Source organism: Apaloderma vittatum, unplaced genomic scaffold (genome assembly GCF_000703405.1).
Source record: "Apaloderma vittatum isolate BGI_N311 unplaced genomic scaffold, ASM70340v1 scaffold7441, whole genome shotgun sequence".
Lineage (NCBI taxonomy): Eukaryota > Metazoa > Chordata > Aves > Trogoniformes > Trogonidae > Apaloderma > Apaloderma vittatum.
The window spans coordinates 4,095-24,744 of NW_009698418.1; the positions used below are offsets into that span (position 1 = coordinate 4,095).

Here is a 20,650-nt window from a genome sequence, read left to right on the forward strand (position 1 = left end):
TCTGAAACTTCCCCATCAATGCCACTGCAGTTAACACGTTAGATGATGACATAGCGAAAACTTAGCTTATTTACAAAGTGTAGGCTGAAAAGATGGAACAGCAGGAGCGAAATAACAAGATATTTCCTGGGATAAATGTAGTGACTATGCAGAGATTGCTATGAATTTTCTAGACTGGGCACAGGCTTTCTGAATCCTAGCCAACCCTTTGCATCTAGAAGCTGACAACGTCTGATGGGAGGTAGTTTGGGAATTGGAAAATCCAGAGATTCAGAGTGCTGGAGGAAAATTTAGATTTTTAAATTCTACCTTTGTGTGACAGGCAAAACTGCTCCATGAGAGGCTAGAGCCAGGAAATTGGTGTTGCACAGGAGAATAACTTGGGCTTGGATGTGGCAATAGATATTTCTTTGAGTCTTAGTGGCCAAGAAATATATGGACTCCTTGGTGTTAGGAATAGGAACGTCTTTATCATTTATGCATAGATGGGTTTGGTATATTCACTGCATAAAACTTCATTTGGGTTATTTCTTGAAATACCTCTTGAAACAGCAGAGAAAGTTGGGGAAGAGTTTCAAAAGTCACTTCACCTCAAAGGATTCTGGTCCCTGTAAGATTCAGAGGTTAATGTGAAAAGCGTTTGAAATGCTTTTTGGTAGAGCTTGCAGTTTAACTGGCTGTGATCTAGCAGTTTTATTTGGCTGCAGGGAGAGCTCTGCTCTGTACTAGATAATTATTAAGACATTAAACACAACCTCTCTTGTATGTTTGGACATCATCATGATTAAATCTATCTGGATGTTTTTATTGACTTTCTTTTTTCTGCGCTGTGACCATATCGTCATGGTGATAGGTGATCATTGAAAGGTAAAAACTGTAATTAAAATTCTTTAGAATTAGTTAAATACAGAGAAGTATATAGAAAAAAATCAGAATTTTAAGTGTTATCAAATGACGTTGCTCAATTTAATTTCCACTGAACTGTGTTAATTTACTCTGGGCCAGGATCAAAAGTTGATGTTTTCCTTTAAATTCTTATTGTTCCTTTCCAGACTTTCTTTTCCATTTTTCTTCCCCTATATGTCTGGAATCCAAACTTTTACCTATGCTGATATTGATATTCTTCCTGTTTCGGTGACAAGAGGAGCTGTACAATTTCACATTTGCCTGTTGTCTTCCTAATTTATTCCCTGGCTATCATCTGCTATCATCTCTGAGCCTGAGCAATTGCTTTCTTCAAACAATAGTGTAGCATTTGAATTCTCCCCTCCTTATGGATTCAAATAAGCCCTTTCAATAATTTTTTTTTTTTCTGGTCTGTCCAGGTCGTGTACTTTACAGCCACGTTCCCCTATGTAGTTCTCATCATCCTTCTTATAAGAGGAGTAACTCTGCCTGGGGCTGGAGCTGGAATCTGGTATTTCATCACGCCAAAGTGGGAGAAGCTAATTGATGCTATGGTGGGCTTATTATTGCACTTATAACTCTGCTCAGGTGACTGAGTCACACAGGTTTCTTAGCATCTGTCACAAGCATTTTGTGTGTGCAGGGGCAGTCGTGTCACCTGTGGAAACCTGGTCTTCAGCTTACATGGAGTGTTGTTTCAATAGGTGTTTGTTATTTGTGTGCATGCAGTATTTTTTAACCTATGTTTTTATAGTTACGTTGTTTACTTCACATGCAATATTCTACCTGAATCTCTTGAGTAGGTGCATTTGGAAAAAAGGGGATTAGAAAGTAAATATAGGTTTTTATATGCTGCTGTCTGTTGGATGCTGCCTTGACTTGAACAAATACACGAAGCTTTTAATAGGTAACATGATAAACTTACCTGCATTTCTGCATTAAACATGAGTGGTTTGGGATCCCGCACGGTGCAATAAAGGAGGTGGGAACTGCTGCCTTTTGCAAACTGGGGCTGTCTGAATGCACAAGGGTCTGTATAACCCTGGGTCAGTGTGCAAGAATATTCAGGCGAGCATGTGTTTTCAATTTTCTTTGCAGTGTAACACGAATTAATAGCTCTGTCTTACTCTCAGTTAAATAAAGGGTTGAGTGCTTGCTGGCTGGTAACTTTTAAAGGAGTGCTTAGGTAGTATCTTCAAGTTGTTTAGTGTATCTTTAGGTCCGTGTGCGTGGATGTGTGTCTCCATTCCTGAATTGTGGACTTGGGTGGAAAATCAGACTTGGTAGGAAAGCTTGTACATAGAAAGAGCAATGCTTCAAACATTTTGCAAGCGCTGAGACCAAGGCCTTTGAAATTCCAGTCAGTTCAGAAATGTTTTATACTGTTGCTTAAGGCTTTGAAGAACTTTTACAGTCAAACATTGATGCTTGGTTGTTTGGTTTGTTTTTTTAAGGGGGCTTGGCTGAGCATGTCTTCTGCAGGACGAAACTTAGTTCCTGGTGTCTGCATAGCCCTAACTTACACTATGCTGTTGATGTACACCTGATGATGGAAATTTATCCCAATTTTAATGTAATGTCATCCATAAGGAGTACATTAACTGCCACTAAGGTTCTTGCTTTTATCCCAAAGTTGAAGTGTTATGCAGGATCATTGGTGGATAAACCATTAATTTCCAATTCAGAGTTTTTTTCTTGATTTGTATTTTCTTTGCTGAATTGATATGTGCCAGACAATATTGTTTGAATATTTTTGCCTTTCCTATACAGCAAAGGTTATATTATCATTTTATATGGGCTCAGCAAGAACAATACTCCATTTCAAATTGGCACTGTGTATTTTGGGACAGGATTTTGCTTTTAAATGTTCTGTTGGCAGCCATTGCTGTTCAGTTAATTAACTACTTAAATGTTATTGTTAGGGGATTAACACCTAATAGTGTTATTGATCTTTCTAGTACTTGCTTCTGAAGCTCATGCTATTTCCTCTTCTGTCTGTCTGTCTTAGGTTTGGAAGGATGCTGCCACTCAAATTTTCTTCTCCTTATCTGCAGCTTGGGGAGGTCTAATTACTCTCTCTTCTTACAACAAATTCCATAATAATTGCTACAGGTATGTGAGAGTGAAATTTGATGGTCTTATTAAACAGGTCTTGTCTAAAACCAATTGTTTTGTAGAAATCTGGCTTGAAAGATTGTCCTTTTATTTCTTTTATCTTTTTTTCTTGGAATTTTTTTTAGGAGAGGGGAGTTTGTTTGGGGTTTTGGGTTTCTTGGTTGTTTTATTTCTTTATTTTTTCCTTTTTTTTTTGTTTTGCCCCTTATATCTTCTCCCCAGGTCCTAATCCACTGGTCTCTAGATGGGCTTTAGGCTTATTGCAGTCACTGTTAGCTCTTCCCTTTCAGAATCAGTAGGTTCAAGCTGAAAGGCAATCTGGACAGATGTCCACAGCTGTGAGCAGTCGCATGAATCTCTGCCCATTGGCAGCCTCTGCATGAGTTTAACATGCAATTTCTGTACGTGTGATCCTTGTCTCTCCTAAATGTTATTTATTTTGAATTACTCTTAGCGTGGTTTTACATGTGTGAAGTCACCAAAAGTTATTTTTATGAGGAAAGAAGTAGTTGTTCTGGTGGCATAGTACAGTTTTCCATCCAAAAGCGTGCCGGTAAATGTCTGCGGTTGAGAAAAAAAAAAAAGAAAACCAGACCAACAAAAAAAGAGCATGTGGCCTTAGTAGAATGCTTCACTGCTATTTTATTGTCTTTAAAGCCAGTCTTGTTTCTGCTGAAGCAAACCTTTACTGATCCTGCAGTGACAGAGGAGCTGATTCAGGATGGTAAAGAGCAGGCGCAGGGACTGTCCCAAGGGCATGTTTAAAACCCTCCCTGAAGCAAGACTTTAAAGCACATGCCTCTTGGGATTTGAACTCCCATATCCTGTAGCTTCTAAGTACTGTAAACAAATACTTACCTTTAAACAGAAATTTGGATCAGGATATTTAAAAATAAATTGAAAAAAATGTTTTCTACTAGTGTTCAAAAGTAATTGAATATAATTGTCCCAAAATATGGATGAATAAGGTGCAGTGTTGCGTATTCAGTATCTCCCACCCAGCAACCCTGTTTTCAAAAATGCTTGTCCTGGACTTCGAATTTTTTTTTTTTGATGATGAATTAATGTGTTCAAAATATCAGGGCAAAAAATGGGAGAAGCACCATGCTGTCTTTCTGCATTAATTTAGCAATGTTTTGTGAGTTTGGAAGAAATTAATGAAAATTTTGAACGAAATACAGGATAACAAAATATGTTACCTGTGTTAGACACAGCATGTGGGAGATTGAAGCGGAAATAGTTAGAAAAGCTTAGTTGCTTCAAATCTGGTTAATTTTACCACGTATCTTGAATACTGAAATGAAGCATGACTGCTTTCCCTTTTAGTTTTTATATTCATTACATTCTAATACTGCAGGTAAAACTGTAGTTTTCAGTTACATATCTGTTTTAAACATCATTAAATAATCCATAATTGCAGTAAATTTACATAAACGCACTTCATAATGCCTACCTAAAACATTTTACTTAAAACTTATCCACATTTTGGAAGAAGATTAACACATGATGATTCTAAGCAAAACATTATAATTTTTTTTCCTTTAGGCCTAAAGAATTAACCTAATAATTCCTGTTAAGAGATGTTTTGTTAGAGATTCCAGAAGTTTGCCAGCTGAGTGAGGTTTCTGACGACTTCTCAGGTTGTGTTTGATTCTGTTCCTGACAAATAACAGAATAAGAAATTTCTGGCCAACTTTGGAAAACAAAGTCTGTGACGTTTTTGTTCCTCAGTCATAGCTGTTGAAGGGGAAGTCTTTTTGACATACATACTTTGAGAACAAAATAAAAATTCTGTTAAAAAAACAAAACAGCAGTACTTATGGACGGAGATTGTGAGGGCTGGTTTGCTATCAAGTCACAGGTACTTTCCCAGTATAGCATGGAGTTCAGGTCTGGATTTCTTCAGATTCCTGTAACATCAGCAACAGAAAACTACCAGGGAATCCTCTACAGATGGGCCAGCCCTTAAGAGGGTCCTCCAAGGTACAGAAAGCTTAACCCTGACATTTTGTGTGTAAATACAGGATAGGTACAGGACAAAAATAATTTTACCTGGACAGTGATAGCGTGTAGCATGGTGAGTAGATATCCCTGTCAGGCAAAGAGCAAAACATTGCGTTACAGATTGTGTCACCATTGCTGCTTTCTTCAGAGAGGCCAAGAGCAGAGCTGCTCATCCTGCTGTGCGGTCTGTGGCTTTCTATAGAGCACATAGGTGATGGAAGCTTGCGCAGCTGATTCCTGGTGGTGTTGTCAAGACTTCTGTCATTTCTGATCATCATCCAATGTACCTGCTAGGTGTAAAAGTGTAACTTCATCGGCGTTCCCATGCGTGTGCTCGTGAGAGAGACTCCTTACCTACGTACAAACCCCTCCTCCCTTGTGTGTGTTGATGATGTGGCTTCTTGTGTTTTCTTTCCAGGGACACACTGATAGTCACGTGTACCAACAGTGCCACAAGTATATTTGCAGGCTTTGTCATCTTCTCAGTTATTGGCTTCATGGCAAACGAGCTCAAAGTGAATATTGAAGCTGTGGCAGACCAAGGTAGGGCACGCTGCTGTTTGTTGCTCAGGCACCTGGTGGCACTTTCAGCTCTATTATTCATGATTTTGTTGGAAGTAGGAATTGTGGCTTCAAACTGGAGTGGATTAGTAAACCACTTGTAGGCATTTCTGTATGGGAGAAGATACTGGGAAGTATTCTGGAAGTGCCTTATCACTTGTCTGGTAAGAGAAATAAGCAAGTCAAAACTCATTTCAAATCTTTATGTAAATGACTGATGGGGGATAGGGTGCGATGTCTCCTTCACGTACACTAAGGGTTACTGGCCCTCTCATTTGCCTCTCCTGCTGTTTGTCAAATGCTCTTCAGGGTGAAAGGTGGAGGAAACGCTTGGGTCGGCTGGTTCGTGTCCCTGGAGAAGGCATCATCACAACCCGTTTCTGTTGAATGCTTCTTGCTGGTCTTTGAGTGAGCGACTGGGCTGGTTCCCCGCTGTTCCAGCAGCTGTGCTGGGGGATGTGAAATAGCTGTCACCAGACAACCTTATTGTAGGGCTCGCAGGGCATTTGTAAGGGCCCAATTAGGCCATTTGAAAATATTTCGTGAGGGAGAGGCTTCACTGCTCTCTGCGGTAGGGGAAAATGAAATTTAGCCCTATAGTAGAACATGACTGTACAGCACGAATAGAGCAAAGATTAAGGATAATTGTGGACACAGCACATTGAATTAGGAGGGTTGAAAAGCAGACTCAGCAAGTGGGGAAAAGAGCCAGCACTCGTTGCTTCCTACCTTTTTTATTCTCAAGTTGTATTTCTTTTTGCAGTGAAAGAGAAAACAGTCAAAATGATGATGAGCCATACTCTACCTTCAAATTTTAAAAACTTAAATTTATTAATAGAAGGGGGTTTTTTCCCTTTTTCTACTTTTTTTTTTCCCTTTTTCCCCCCCCTCTTAAAATATTAATCTGAAATAGATAGTATTTTTTCATTTAGAAACTGCCTTTCAGGACAAAAATCATATATCTCATGAACAAATAACACTCTTCTCATGAATGGAAAGACAGAACAATCTGTTTTTATTCTTCTTTCTCCATTTGGTTAAGAACACGCTGCAGTTGAAAAATTTTATAAAATGAAAGTCCAAGGTAATTTGACTTTTTTTGTTTTAACACATATAAAACCTTTGGAGTTTTCCTGGCTTTAACAGCCCTTTAGAAGGAGTTCATATCCCCCTAAATCTCCAAAACTGGAAAGGATGGGAGCCAGCCTCCCTGTGGCAATTTATCTGTGCCTGGGTGCTCCCTGACTCATGGTATCTTGGAGAGTTATAAGGGGCTGAGATGATGTACAGTTTTGTCTTCTATAATTAAACTTTTCCTAAAAGTTTGATTAATGGGAACTCATTATTTCAAGGCTTAATTAAACTTCTACATGCAGGAAGCTAGTGCAAACAGAGCCCCTATCTCCAGTAGTCAAGAAGAAATCTTTAATCAAGAGATGAAAGAACATGTTCATGAATACATAGTAGTTCTATGTGCACGTTCCTATTCCAAAAAAAATTTTTTCTGCAGCACATTTTAAAGGCAGCAACACTTACTGAGTCATGTTCAGTGTGGTTTTTTTGTTTTTTTTTTTTACTGTATTGTTAACTCTCATATTTGTTTTTTGCTCAGAATGAACTCCACAAACACTTGAAGTTGCCTGTGGAGATTATTTCACGTGCTGCTAAAACTGTTTTTCTCAGTATCTGGGAAAGAAACAGTGTTCTCTTGAACAGAAATGCATGGGGAGCTTTAGGAAATGAGATGCAATAATCTAGATGGGAAGTAATAGAATTGTTTAGGTTGGAAAAGGCCTTTAAGATCAGTTTGGAGACTCTTCTTGTGGCATGGATCATGCAATCAACAAAACTTGTCTGGCAGTTCTATTTTGCCTGACAGGAAAGATCCTTCAGAATGCTTGAGGTGGGCACTCCTTTAACTGTTGTAATTAGAGAGGAAATGCCATCAACTGTGATGCTACCACTGCATTCCTAATCCTGCAACCTTTTTTTTCCCAGGCAAATCTAAGCATGCTTGTAAAAAATAGGTTTTTAAAAGAATGTTTGTAAAAATAGTCAATAAAAATTATAGCCCAAGATACCAAACGAAGGAAAATTCCTGGTTGAAGTTTTAAAAGATCTCATTTTTTCCGCTGTGCATTATTTCAGATTTTTTGTGGATTTTTTTTTAGATTCATGGCAGTTACTGCGTTGTGTCTGGTATCAGCTGTGTGCATTTGTTCTGTTTCTTAATGCTCGTTTGACTATGTGCTAATGAGTTAAAGTGTATTTTCCATTCATCCTTCTACGAGAGAGGTGGATGATGGCTATGTTTATCTGAGTTGCTAATTGGCAGGGAGAGTGGTAGGAATTTGATCCCAGAGCAGCAAAGAAATATAGCTGCAGTACACATTTTTTGTTTATCTTCAGTATTTGGATCAGTACATTAGTATACTGGTTAAATATATGTTCTTCAGGTTGGGAAGTAGACGTGTATGAGTGTTTGGAAACTTAGAGCCGAAACAGGTATTAATTGTGTGAGGCTAAATTCTGCACAGTTGGATCTTTCTGTACATGGGAGAGACTGAATCTCATGTTTTTCACTTTCATCAAGTGAACTAATACTGTGTTAGACTTGGAAACATGGCTCTCCATGTCTTCCTCCTTTCCATTCAGTCAACAATGTTAATGCGATGCAAGGTATCACAGCCTTTATTTTTCTCATTTCTAGGTCCTGGAATTGCTTTTGTGGTTTACCCAGAAGCCTTAACTAGGCTTCCTCTCTCTCCATTCTGGGCTATAATATTCTTTTTGATGCTTCTGACACTCGGATTGGACACAATGGTAAACTGCTTTTGTTTCTGATTCGTTTTCTCTTACTTTTTCTGTTTATTCGTTTGGAGGACCATGAGGTTACTCACTCTTTTCCATGTGGTCAGTGAACCGCTTTGCGAACCGAGGAATGAAGTAACGCCATCAATGCTGAAATCATTTGAGTGAAGCGTTGGTGTTGCCATCTCAGCATTTAACACCCAGAATTCAAAATACTATCTTATATTCCGTTATATCCACTTGGAGCACTTTGTATACTTTGTGTATGCTAAAATGAACCCTTTTATTCTGCCTTTCAGTTTGCCACTATTGAGACTATAGTGACCTCTGTTTCGGATGAGTTCCCCAAATACTTACGTACGCACAAGGCACTTTTCACTCTTGGGTGCTGCATCTCCTTTTTCATCATGGGGTTTCCTATGATCACTCAGGTAATAACATTGTCTTTGGGCATCGCTCTCTATCCCCAGTCTCCCTCTGGTGACTGTTCTCCTCCTGTGCAAATTGCACAAGATTAAGCTGAATTCTGCTGTGTGTGTGGAGACCCCAGGTGAGCCTGAAAGCCTTTTTTTGTTTGTTTTTAATAGTTGGTTTGACTGAAATATACTTAAAAGACTTTGCTGTTCAAATCCTTCTGAGAATCAGACTTATAAAATTTTTCCTAGCCAAACATCTCCAAAGTAGTAATGTAAATTAGGTGGTCAGTTAAAAAAAAAGTTTGTATGTTATATAAACATGCATACAGGTTTTGGATGTCTTTCCTCTCAAATTTGGTGTACATTCTGACTATAATCTTAGCAAACTGTGGAATTAATGAAATTCTCATCTGCCATCAATAGTGTTTAGTGTCTTTTTTCCACTCATTCCTCCATCATTTATAAGCACTCTGTAATTTCAAGAGGGAGTGGACAAAATCTTACTTGTTCATTAATCCTTTAATTAATGCCCCCCTCTTTTGCTTTTGACATACTATTAAGTAGTTAAAGAGCACTGCTGGTGAACGCTCTGGTCACAGTTCAATCCTTAATCTGAAAAGATTGAAACCGTGTCTTCCCAAGCTGTATTAGTTACTGGATTCAGTTATACCCTCTACATTTTTGATTTGGCATTGTTCAGCCAGGAGGAAGAAGTTATAGTGCAACAGGAGCCTGTGTCAGGTCAATGTTTGGAATCTTATTTGAGGTAGAGAGTCCTGGGTCCTGCTCCTGCCCATTTTGCCTGCCTTAGCACCAGTTATGCCACAAGTAATATTAGGCTCTTGTATAATGTTTTTTTTTTTTCTTTAGGGTGGAATGTATATGTTGCAGCTTGTGGACACTTATGCAGCTTCTTACTCTCTTGTCATCATTGCCATCTTTGAGCTTGTTGGAGTTTCCTATATATATGGTAAGAAAAAATGCTGTTATTGGACAGCCTGCGTTTAAGTAGCATTTTAACGTATGATACAAGAGCTGGTAACATGAAATTCTTAAAGAAAGGAGTTGTGGGGTTTTTTGGTTCTTGTTTGTTTGTTTATAATGAATGTATTCAAAATACTTTCATAGAGTCTAATGTCCTTTACTGACTGACAGCTTAAAGCCAAGTATAAGAAGAGCCCAAGCATTTAGTGACGCTTCTCTTGGTGCTCTTTCACACTTTCGTTAAGAATTTGATGATTCTAATCCATGATGACAAGCTGCGCCATTGCTCTGTGCCTCAGTTTCCATGAAGGCATGCAAGGTTTGCCCGCCCACTCCCCCCCACCAGCAACCCCCAGGTTTAGCACTTACCCATTCTTCTGGAAACACCCCTGGGTAAGTGTCATTTGAGTCATTAGCATTTGGTCATTATACTGACCAATTTCCCAGCATTCCTAAAATCAGTACAATTCCATGGGGGATGGTGAGTGGGAGTGCTCAAGAAGAGTATAAGGGTTTGTCGGGGTTGTTTCCCCTTCTTTCTCCTCCTCATCCTCTGTTTGCTGAGAGCATGCTTGAACAACGATGTGGGAAGCCGGTTAGCTCAGTTGGTTAGAGCGTGGTGCTGATAACACAAGGTTGCGAGTTCAGTACCCGCTCGGTCCCCATGCATTGCCTGATCTAGTTGAGAGGCGTCCCTGCCTGTGACAGAAAGGTTGGATTAAATGATCTCGAAGGTTCCTTCCAGCCTAGGCCATTCTATGATGAAAGCACTAGCTGTTGTTGCTCTTGCTGGACAGCTGTATCCACCCAGCCTGTGCCAGAAAGGTTGTCACTGTTTAAAGCCATTGCCATCAGTGTGCAAGATAAAAATTCCCTGCCTAGAATAATTTAAAATAACCTCCAGACTACTTAAGTCTGTAGGACTTCTTAGTTCTGTGTGGTTTTAAATAAGTTTGAAGGTAAATAGGGAGCGAACACCAGCTCTGTTCCTCTTCTGAACACTGTGTGGCAGAAGCGCTGCAAACCTCTGTGGAACGGCGTTTCATTAGGCTGGGAGGCAGAGTAGCTCTGGCTACTACCTGCTTTTCCCAAACCCAGTGTCCCTTAAAACACTGATTTGTATGAATAACATAATACAGAAGGAATTATAACACTGCAAAGGAAGGACTTGAATAGAGGAGAATTTTTTTCTTTTAGTTACGTATTGCTTAAATCAGACTAGGAAAATGTGCCAATTACAAATCACTCTTCCCATGCTTTCTTTATCAACTGATTGTTAATCAACAGATGTTAGTAAAACCTTTAATATAAACTATTTCAAAGGTTATTCCCTGGAATTAACCTTTTGTTAGACTAAGGAGCTTCCAGTTCTTTACATGAAAAAGGCAAGATGTACTTTGCAATCATTATCTGCTTGAGTAATATATCGTAGCTACTTCTACTGCGTTAAAGCTACTTTCGTAAGGAGTGTTCATAGGAATACAGCTTGTATATTTGTGATTTGCATGTTTTAAATTCAAGTGAAGCTGCTGCTCTTGTTATATTTCTTCAAGCTTTGCTTTAAATTGGCATAATATATTTTCAAGCTCTGACAATTGCTGTTTTACACTCCACTGACACCTTTTGCTCTATGGTTGTACTCTTCATAGCAAGCAGGTTGGCACAATAGTGGCAGGTGCTTTTATGGTGAAATAAATCTCTCTGCAGTCCTTGTTACATGTTCTGCTTGCTGAGCTTGTGGAGTTTTTTAAATTAAAAAGAGGCACACTTGGTTATTTCCTTGCAATTACTTATTTTTCAGTACAGTCAGTGGTACATAATCCAGTCATACGCTGGTTTGTCTTTCTCATGCTGGTATAGATGTTTATTCTCCAGGTGTTTAGATTATGATGCATGTCTGGTAAGTAATCACTTAGAGCTGCGGGAATTAATTTAATCATCAGCATAATTCTCACTGTTACATTTTGTAACATGAATCTAAATACACAAAGATCCTTGTGCTTGAGTGAAACACTGGTGGAAACTGAAAATGTACAACCTTAACTTTGTTCATGCTCCTCCTGGATCTGTTTTTGAACAGTCTGTTGTTGGGAAGGTTCATTGTCAGCGAGTGCTAAGTGCTGCACTATATTTGTAGAACGTGTTAGTAATTCTGAACATTTTACCTGTAGCAGAATATGAAAGCAGTTGTCTGACTTGGTTTGCATTCTTCTTTTTAATGGATTTTATATCTGTGGCACTTGTGAATATATCATCCTACTTTACAGAGTGGAAATTGAGATATGGAATATCATGTATCATTTATTGCCCAAAGTTATTCAGCAGGCCTGACTGATCTGAGAGGGAGACCAGATATACCAAGATTTAATCGGCATTCTGTTAACTAAAGCATCCTTTGCGTTTTTCTGTGGAACTTGAAAAACCCATTTGCAGTCTTTCACTGGCAAAGAGATGCGTACTGTGTAATCCCTGTATCTGTTTACATGCATTTGACTTCTCAACTGCTAATATTTAAAAATGTCTTAAACTGTGAATACCTGCTGACTATTTTAAGAAGGAACTAATGTGTTTTTTTAATTGGAGTTTCAAATCTGAGCAGATTTGTGTGAAGCTTGCACAAATTCTGAAGGCAGAAGCCTGATAACTACCCTGTTAGGTGTACACCTCCTTTGCAGCAGCAAGTGTGGCTGGAGCAGGGACACTCTGATGAGCTTTAAACTTTGTGGAAAGACCCTCTAGCCCATACCTCGTGCTGCTGCAGCTGGCGTAAAGCTAGTTTTGTTCCCACCCTGGCGCGCTGCAGGGGTGACTAGTGTGAGCACCACCGGTGTAGCTTGCTGCAGGTGGTGTGCTGGACCCTAACAAGCAGGTAAATAAAGCACAGGAGCAAATCGCTCAGTTGCAGTTAAGGTCTCCTTTCAGGTCCGTATCGCTGTGACCCTGGGGTTACAGACAGCCCAGGCATACAAAGCTCTGCTACAAAACGGAGAAGCATGTGGTGAGTCGCTGAAGTACAGCGATTCCAGAGGTTGTTAAAATTACATGTATTATATAGCGAAGAGGCTTTCTGAAGAAGAGGGTTGGCTGTAGTCAGTGGGAAAGAGAAAAAGAGAGAGAAATTACAGGACAAAAAAAAAAGGTGACATCTGGGTCCCCGTGGGTTAGTTGTCTAAGCTTATATCTGCTGCAGGTTGCACTTTTCCCCTCATCTAAATACAGCTCTTGCAGTACCATATTATTTTTTAATTTCAGGATTTTTCTTCTCTATTTCTTATCATAAAACAGTTTTCTAGCTTTTCTCTGATGTGCTATGCCTGATCTGGCTTAGTCTGTGCTCACCCTCTGAGCTGGGCCCTAGGGCTGCCCTAGCACTGTCTAGCCCCGCTGCTTTCTTAGAAGTGCATTGGGAAGCACCGAATCATGAACCATTGCTGTTTTTTGCCTCCTTAATTCTGGGAACAGTCAGGTGGATAGACTTAGCTCTCCTTGATATCAGCAGAAAGGCTTCAAAATTAGGTGGATCAAGCCTAGGGATTATCTCTTCTTGTATTCAGCAACTGCAGCGGCTGGCTGGAAGGGCAGTAAGAACATAAAGCAGTTTATTACTTTTGTTCCAAGTATTTATTCCCTTACTCAGGTACTTCTCTCCAATATTTAAGCTCCATACTTTGTCTCTAATTTGTAGAAGTTAGACTAAATGCTGTAGAATAATGCTTTGTAAAATCTAAATTATAAAGGCAATCACCTGCTTTATTAGATAAAAATGGCCTAATTTTGAAATGTTGGTGCGATGGAGGAGCTCAGCCTTGGTCCCCAGGCTTCCTTCTCCTTTTCATCACTAGAAAAGGTGGAACAAATTTCAATTTTGTTTTTATTACTTTTGGAAAAAAGTACTGAAAGCTGCACTGAGTAGGGGCCGTTTACCTAAACAGCTCTGCAGACCCAGTCTGGAGAAGAGACCAGCTTTGGTCAGCTGGGCAGCAGCAGCTGCTGGGCCAGCACACCGCTTCCAGTCACACAGCGTGGCCGGGGAGGTGGCTACAGAGACAGCTGAAATACCATTTTCATACCATTTTCCAACCTTGCGTGTTTTATTAACTCAAGTAACTTTATAGATGCAATCAGTACAATAATCTGAAAAATCTAACACCTCAGACCATCTGTTTGTTAGAAGAACATCAAATGAAATTTAAAATATTTACAGGTGCTCTGTAATAGCTCTAAGTATTGCTTACATATCAGATGAAAAGTAACAAAACATTATCAGTTTCAGTGCTAAGTGAGACAATCGTATCATACCCCAGTCGTGTAGTAGGTCTGGAGAAGCTCGGATTGCTGAAACAGGTGTACAGATAATGATCATCTTCACAGCAAAATAAAAGTATATGCATAATTGCAGCTCACTCATACATACTATTAATGCTTTAGCCTGAAACACACTGAACACTATGTAAAATCTCAATTTTCCTTTAATCCTTAGGAAGTAAATATTTTATTAGGATAGTTCCCTCCGTAGTAGTCTCGTACTTTACTGTGTGGTTAGATTCTCCATTGCAGTTTCCCACCAACAAGTCGGGGTTTGTTTTTGTAATTAGACACAGGGGAGACCCAAGAACTATGTTGCAAACTGCAACACATGTGCAAACACATCTAATTGCGTTTACATTTCCTGTTTACAGGATTGCAGAGATTTTGTGAAGATATAGAAATGATGATTGGATTCCAGCCCAGTAAATTCTGGAGAGTCTGTTGGGCGTTTGTGACCCCAACAATTTTAACAGTAAGCAACATTTTTTCTTGAATGTCTTCTCCAAAAAGTTTGTTGTTGTTTCTTCACTGTTTGTGTGTTTCTGAATGGCAGTAATTACATCTTCGATGGAGATACCTAGACACACACACGCCTGTGTGCACAGTAGATGAAACAGACCCTAACTAATGGTAGTTTTGGTAAAGAGAGATGGTAGGTCTCCACACACTGCCTTGGTAGCTTTTCTCTGTCTGTGCAAAGCGCTGGTAGGGCATAGCATTGCACAGCAGCATTTTTGACGATTGTATATGTGTGCGATAGATATGGGAGATGAAATAAAGTGATCCACCTGCCTTGTTTTCAGGTCGAGCTGGGAAAAAAGCCATTTTATTGAGTCATAGACTCATCTCAGAGGCGTGCTTTGAAAACGGTGACGCCGAAATCACAGCGACAAAGTTTTTAGCTGCGAAGACGGAGACGTTATAAAAAATGAAAAGGGGAGGAGGGAAGAAAAAATAAAAGTAAAATGGAACTTCTGAGTTGGGGGCTGGGTCCGGCAGGTGGCGCTGCGGGACAGCGGCTGCGGAAGCGCCGTGCGGGCTTTGACCCCTCTGCTGCTTTCCACTAATTTTGTTATTTTTTTTTTTCCCTAAAAAGGGGTTCTTTTCTATATAAAAGAGGATTGTGTCGTGTTTTGTTTTGCGGTTATTTTTTATTTTATTTTAATAATTTCCACCCCAAACTTGGGAATAATGCTTTACTTCCAATTTAGATCCCCGTTTAATCTAAAAGATGGCACTTTCTCACCTCTCCTCCGGGCTGGGAGAGTTGGGGTTGTTCTGCCTGGAGAAGAGAGAGCTCCGGAGATTCCAGTATTCCAGCCTTGCAGTACTTAAAGGAAACCTATAAAAAGATGGGGGCAAATCTTTTTAGGAAGGACAAGGGGCAATGGTTTAAAACTAAAAACTGGAGAGTTTTGTGGTAGATAGTAGTAGACCATAGGGTGGATATAAACAAGTAGTATTTTACAATGAAGATGGGGAGACACCGGCAGAGGCTGCCCAGAGAGGTGGTGGAAGCCCCATCCCTCGAGACATCCCAGGTCAGGCAGGATGGGGCTCTGGGCAACCTGCTCTAGTTCAAGATGTCCCTGCTCCCTGCAGGGCTTGGACTAGATGACTTTTAAAGGTCCCTTCCAACCCAGCACATTCTATGAGTCTATGATGCTGAATATAGTAACTATACCTACTTTTTCGCTGTTTCCCTTATATTTTTACCTAAATACAGATTCAGTCTTTTATTGCATATCATGTTTTGGCATAAGAATGAAATAATTTTTAGTAATTTAAAAAGCCTTCAGCTTGATAAGTAATTATAAACCAACGAAGCCTCCTTCGCCAGTATTTTACATTTCAGAGAACATATTTTGTCCTTTGTGTAGGGTTTTAAATACCCATAACTTCACAGCAGTGTTAAACAATTCTTACAGGTATTCACAGTTTGCAAATCCTGTTTTAAAAGTTGGAAGACATAATCCAGTTTAATCTATAGTACTAGCATTACATAAACGGCAATATATTCCTTGTTAAAATGGAAGGTGCGTGTGGTTCTATTTTTTTTTTCCTTCTTTTTGCTGTTTTCAAGATGCTGTCTTAGACTCATCATTACACTTCTGAAGGGAATGGTAAGGCTTTTCTGTAAATTGGTCAGTTAGTTTACGGATCAGACTTGCACTCTTAGCTACTGCCAGTATTCACAACCAGGAATGGGAAATTTTGTGGTCTCTTAAGGAAAGCAAATGAGGTCAGTTCAAACTTGAATGTTCTGTTGTTGTTCCCTCCAGATGTAATGTTTAGTGAACTTATGGTGAGAAATAAATTGACATTGATCAGTTGTAATTCAAATTTTATGCAATGGAAACAGACAAAGCAAAACCAAACAATGTGTTCTTTTCTGCTATTGCCTTTGTAAAGCTAATATTTGATACATTTGGAGAGTCTAATATTAGACTTTCAATTGTGGAAATAAAACTGATCATTTCTATATGTGCCTTCACGTAGTTATACCGCTATAAATCTTCTGTGTGCAAATATTGCAAGCACAGGCATTTCCCAAAAGTTACTGAATTATGCACAAATGTAACCAGATATATTGCTATTCATACAGTAAGGGAAATAGAGTAACTTAGCATAATCACATTAGGTAAAACTGCCAATAGACCATGTAATAAAGGATGTTACTCTAGGGACAAGATTTTAATTTCAATTCTTTTGGCATAAATACAGTGATTTTTGTGGGATTTTGCAAGATATCCGTGAAACTCTTAGATTCAGGCTCTGACCTGTTTATTACAGCTTGTGGGAGTGCCCTGCCTTAGGTGTATATACTTGTGTTTTTATTCCATACATTCTGAATCTGTGTCTGAGTACTGACGATTTGTTGCGTAGCAGACTTGTTTTGCTTATTCAAACATATTTGTTTTCCTTCCTTGTTTCCAGTTTATTCTTTGCTTCAGTTTTTACCAATGGGAACCAATGACTTATGGAGCTTACCACTATCCAGGCTGGTCCATGGTGCTTGGGTGGCTGATGCTGGCCTGCTCAGTTATCTGGATCCCAGTTATGTTTGTGATAAAAATGCATATAGCCCCAGGCAAATTTATCGAGGTAATCCTTCTGTCTTTTTCCTGCTTAAAAATTTGGTCGCAGGGGACTGTCTGTTTTATTTTACATTGATTTTTGTGATATTGAATGTCTAATAGTGCTAAGATTACTTTTTGGTAAGCTAGTTACTGTGTTGCAAAAAGAGATGTTCGACTGATTTAAAATGCAGACCACCTATTCCTCAACAGAATGCTCCTAAAACGTTAAGTGATCACTTTCACGACAACTAGAAGAAGTTACAAATTTCATAAGCCGTGGTATGGCGGTGCTGAGAGAAAGTTGTTCTAGCTTTGTTGGCCTTTTTGCAAAAGCAGCATGTAGCCGTAGGAAGAGTCAGCCGTCGCTGTGCAGTGAGCTCAGCAGTCAGTGCTAGGAGATGTCACTCAGTCACCTGTTTGCAGAGTGTGAGATGGTCTCAGGTACCTGAGTCATCCGGGACACGCTCCAGGAGGTTGTGCCGCTTTATGAAGCTCAGGATTAAGATATATAAAAAGATGTCATGCTCTACAGCTCAAACTACTCACCATAAAGCTTGGCTGTCGATCTTTTCTTTTCCCACTCCTTTATCTCTTTATTTTTCTTGAATAAGATGATCCTTTCTGGTACCTGGTCTTAAAATATTCCAGGTGACACTTTACTTCTGTGCTGCTTTTGATTATTTTGCAAATCAGAATCCTTCTGCTTCCCCTCACCACTCCAGAACAGAGGCAGTCCGCTTCTGCTTACTGTCTCTGCTCTCGTCCCGCTGGCTCCACAGCTCTTGCAAGGCACAATACAGAAATGTCTTTCTTATGTCAGCGTTTCACCCCTGTTGCCTTCACTTCATCGTGTGAAGAAGTTCTATCTTCTTATTTCTGACCTTTGAGGCTTTCCCAGTTCTGCCCTCTTGTCACTGCATGCCGCTTGGGCTGCGTTCTCCTCGGGATAAGGAACAGACCCTTGCTTCCTCTTTTCATAGCTGCTTTTGCAGTTCAGCTCTCCTGCAAAACCCATCGGGGCTGTTACATTCCTCAAAAGTGAAGAGCAGACAAGACGCGCTAAAGCAGAATACTCTTTTTGGTCTCTCAGTATGTCACGCTGCACATGCCTAAGGGAAAAGACTACGCTTTTCTACGGCACATAGAGCAAAGGAATTTAGTATGATGTGGCGAGACATGCTAGGGAGAGCATCCGAGTACGTGGCTGGCACTGGGCAACGAGGTCACTTGTCTAAAGGGCTGCTCAGCCTTTGCGTATTGCACGTTGGTGTGGGTAAGTCAGGAGACTAGTGCTCCTACTGGAAACAAGCTATTGTGAAATTAGACTTACTTGTTCATCATCTTCTAACTTTCATCAAAACAAATTCTTCTGCTTTAAATCTTCCAACTTAGATGTATGGTACTGGCATGTATATTGCCACAAAAATAGGAGGCTCTGCTTACTGCCACTGTAGTAGTGCGCTCAAAGAAACACCAAAAAGTTGGATCTGTTTTGAAGCTGATTTTGCTGAAGCTGTTTCAGCTGTAGCCTGGTATTTCCTGCACACTGAGTGTGCTGCATAAAATTATTATGGTTGATTTGGGAGGTAAGAGTTGCAAACTGGTAATTAAGCAGAGATTAAAATAACCGATATAGAGGTCTGATTCACTTTATTAGGTAATAAACATATAATTGTTCCCTCTTAAGTCATCAGAAATATGTTTTCTTTCCTTTTTATCTGTAAATGTGCCAATCAAATTGTATATTCAATAAAGAAATCAGCGGAAAGATTGGAAGATTTTTTTTATTTTTTGCCAGGTTAACATTCTCCTCTTTCTTTTTTTCCTGCAGATAGAAATGAAAAATTTTGTGAACTCAAAATTAAAATCTTTGTTCATTCATATCAATGTACTTCTTTTTGGTCATTTGTATACTTCTGGGAAATATGCTAAACAAAAATCCAATTATTTTAATGCAGTTACCCACTGCTTAGACCATTGGGCGAAGTAATTGTGCACATGTCCTTCAGTAAGTGAGCCTCACAATCTGTAGCGGTGGTTCTGAGCTCCCCTCATATGGTGCGGGGGAGAATGTATAATTAAAATCTGGGCACTTTGTCCTCTATTAATCTTGCAAACTTTGTTCTGCACAAACACTGAGCAGTGGAGCATTGCAGGGCCATCATCGATAATCTTAAATGAGCCTATCCTGATTTCTTCTGTGTTGTTTTTCTTCTCCGTACCTTCAAGTGAGACTCTTTTTCTCTCCCCCACGCTGCAGCGACTCAAGTTGGTGTGCTCTCCACAGCCTGACTGGGGTCCGTTTTTGGCCAAGCACCGTGGTGAACGTTACATGAATATGATTGATCCGCTGGGAACCTCTTCCCTGGGACTTAAACTGCCGGTGAAGGATATAGAGCTGGGGACCCAATGCTAATAATTATTACATGGGTGGCAGTAACATTGTCAGCCTTTTCTGATGTTTTTACCGTTTTGTTTCTCCACCGTTTCTTTGTTTCTTTTCCCACAGTGCCTGAAAGTGGTTGCCTAGGAAAGTAGAACTTACTGTTGCATGCTGTAGGGAAGACCTAGCTAGACCACTTCCAGGTGTAGGTGATGCCCATGACATGTTCTGTACCTGCTGAAACAGCAAAAGTACATTGTACAACAGGTGACTTAGCAGGGTTTGCCAGGTGACGTAGGAATGAGCAAAACACAATGCAAAAATCTTTTAAGGAAATCGTGGACTACAGAATTGGGCTAATTTCCAAACAAGCATCCGCCTAACAGGGAGCTGTGATGGGATGAGGACTTTGTTACTAGGGTAATCAAAGGGACGTTCAGTCCTTAGATGGGATGGAAATGAGCAAAGAAGGGGTTCTCCTGTACCCCTGGTGTAAATCCAGCATAAGGCCGTTGCAGTAAGGGGAGTCGCTTTTTCTACACTGATGGCAAACACTTGGCCCATTATATCTGCACGCTTGTTTTATGATGTATACTGTTTGAGGACTTGTTATTTAAACAAGTGGAGACCATTTAAATGGCACACAGGGAAGCTACATAGTGACATGTGGGATCAGAACAGAAACACAATAATCCATGTGACCTTTCAAGTAGAAAAATAGAAGCACAATTTAAAGAACTAATCATTTGCGACTAGGACTAAACTGCGTTTGAGTCCAGAAGGGGTTTGGAAATGGTGCCAGACTGAGGTTTATGGGCATCACTGTTTAAAGTACTGTCATGTTGCTTTTGGTGGTTTGATACTTGTCATTTCAACTAAAAATGCCTCTGTTATACTAAACCTTGCTCCACACTAAGTGCAACTGTGGTTTTACTTGCTTCACTTCAGTACTCTGAACATAGTTTTCCTTGTTTCTCTGCTTTTGTTTACAGTATCTCCTCAAGAAGCCATCATATAATTTGTGCCTAACTTTGTATTCTTACAGTGGTAAGTGTAGTCTAGATACCACCTGACAACAGTTA

General features: G+C 39.8%; 1 protein-coding gene across 1 annotated transcript in view; it reads left to right on the plus strand.

The window, feature by feature from the left end:
- Positions 1-19,601, plus strand: part of SLC6A5 (solute carrier family 6 (neurotransmitter transporter), member 5) — a gene marked incomplete at its 5' end in the record, with an annotated part of 22,491 nt that extends 2,890 nt beyond the window's left edge. Inside the window, 9 exons of the mRNA XM_009877997.1 lie at positions 1,326-1,460; positions 2,915-3,018; positions 5,444-5,568; positions 8,297-8,409; positions 8,697-8,828; positions 9,684-9,783; positions 14,477-14,577; positions 17,043-17,210; positions 19,446-19,601. Coding sequence (XP_009876299.1) covers positions 1,326-1,460; positions 2,915-3,018; positions 5,444-5,568; positions 8,297-8,409; positions 8,697-8,828; positions 9,684-9,783; positions 14,477-14,577; positions 17,043-17,210; positions 19,446-19,601 — 1,134 coding nt within the window. The remainder of the gene's footprint in view (positions 1-1,325; positions 1,461-2,914; positions 3,019-5,443; positions 5,569-8,296; positions 8,410-8,696; positions 8,829-9,683; positions 9,784-14,476; positions 14,578-17,042; positions 17,211-19,445) is intronic.
- Between the last annotated feature and the right edge of the window lie 1,049 nt (positions 19,602-20,650).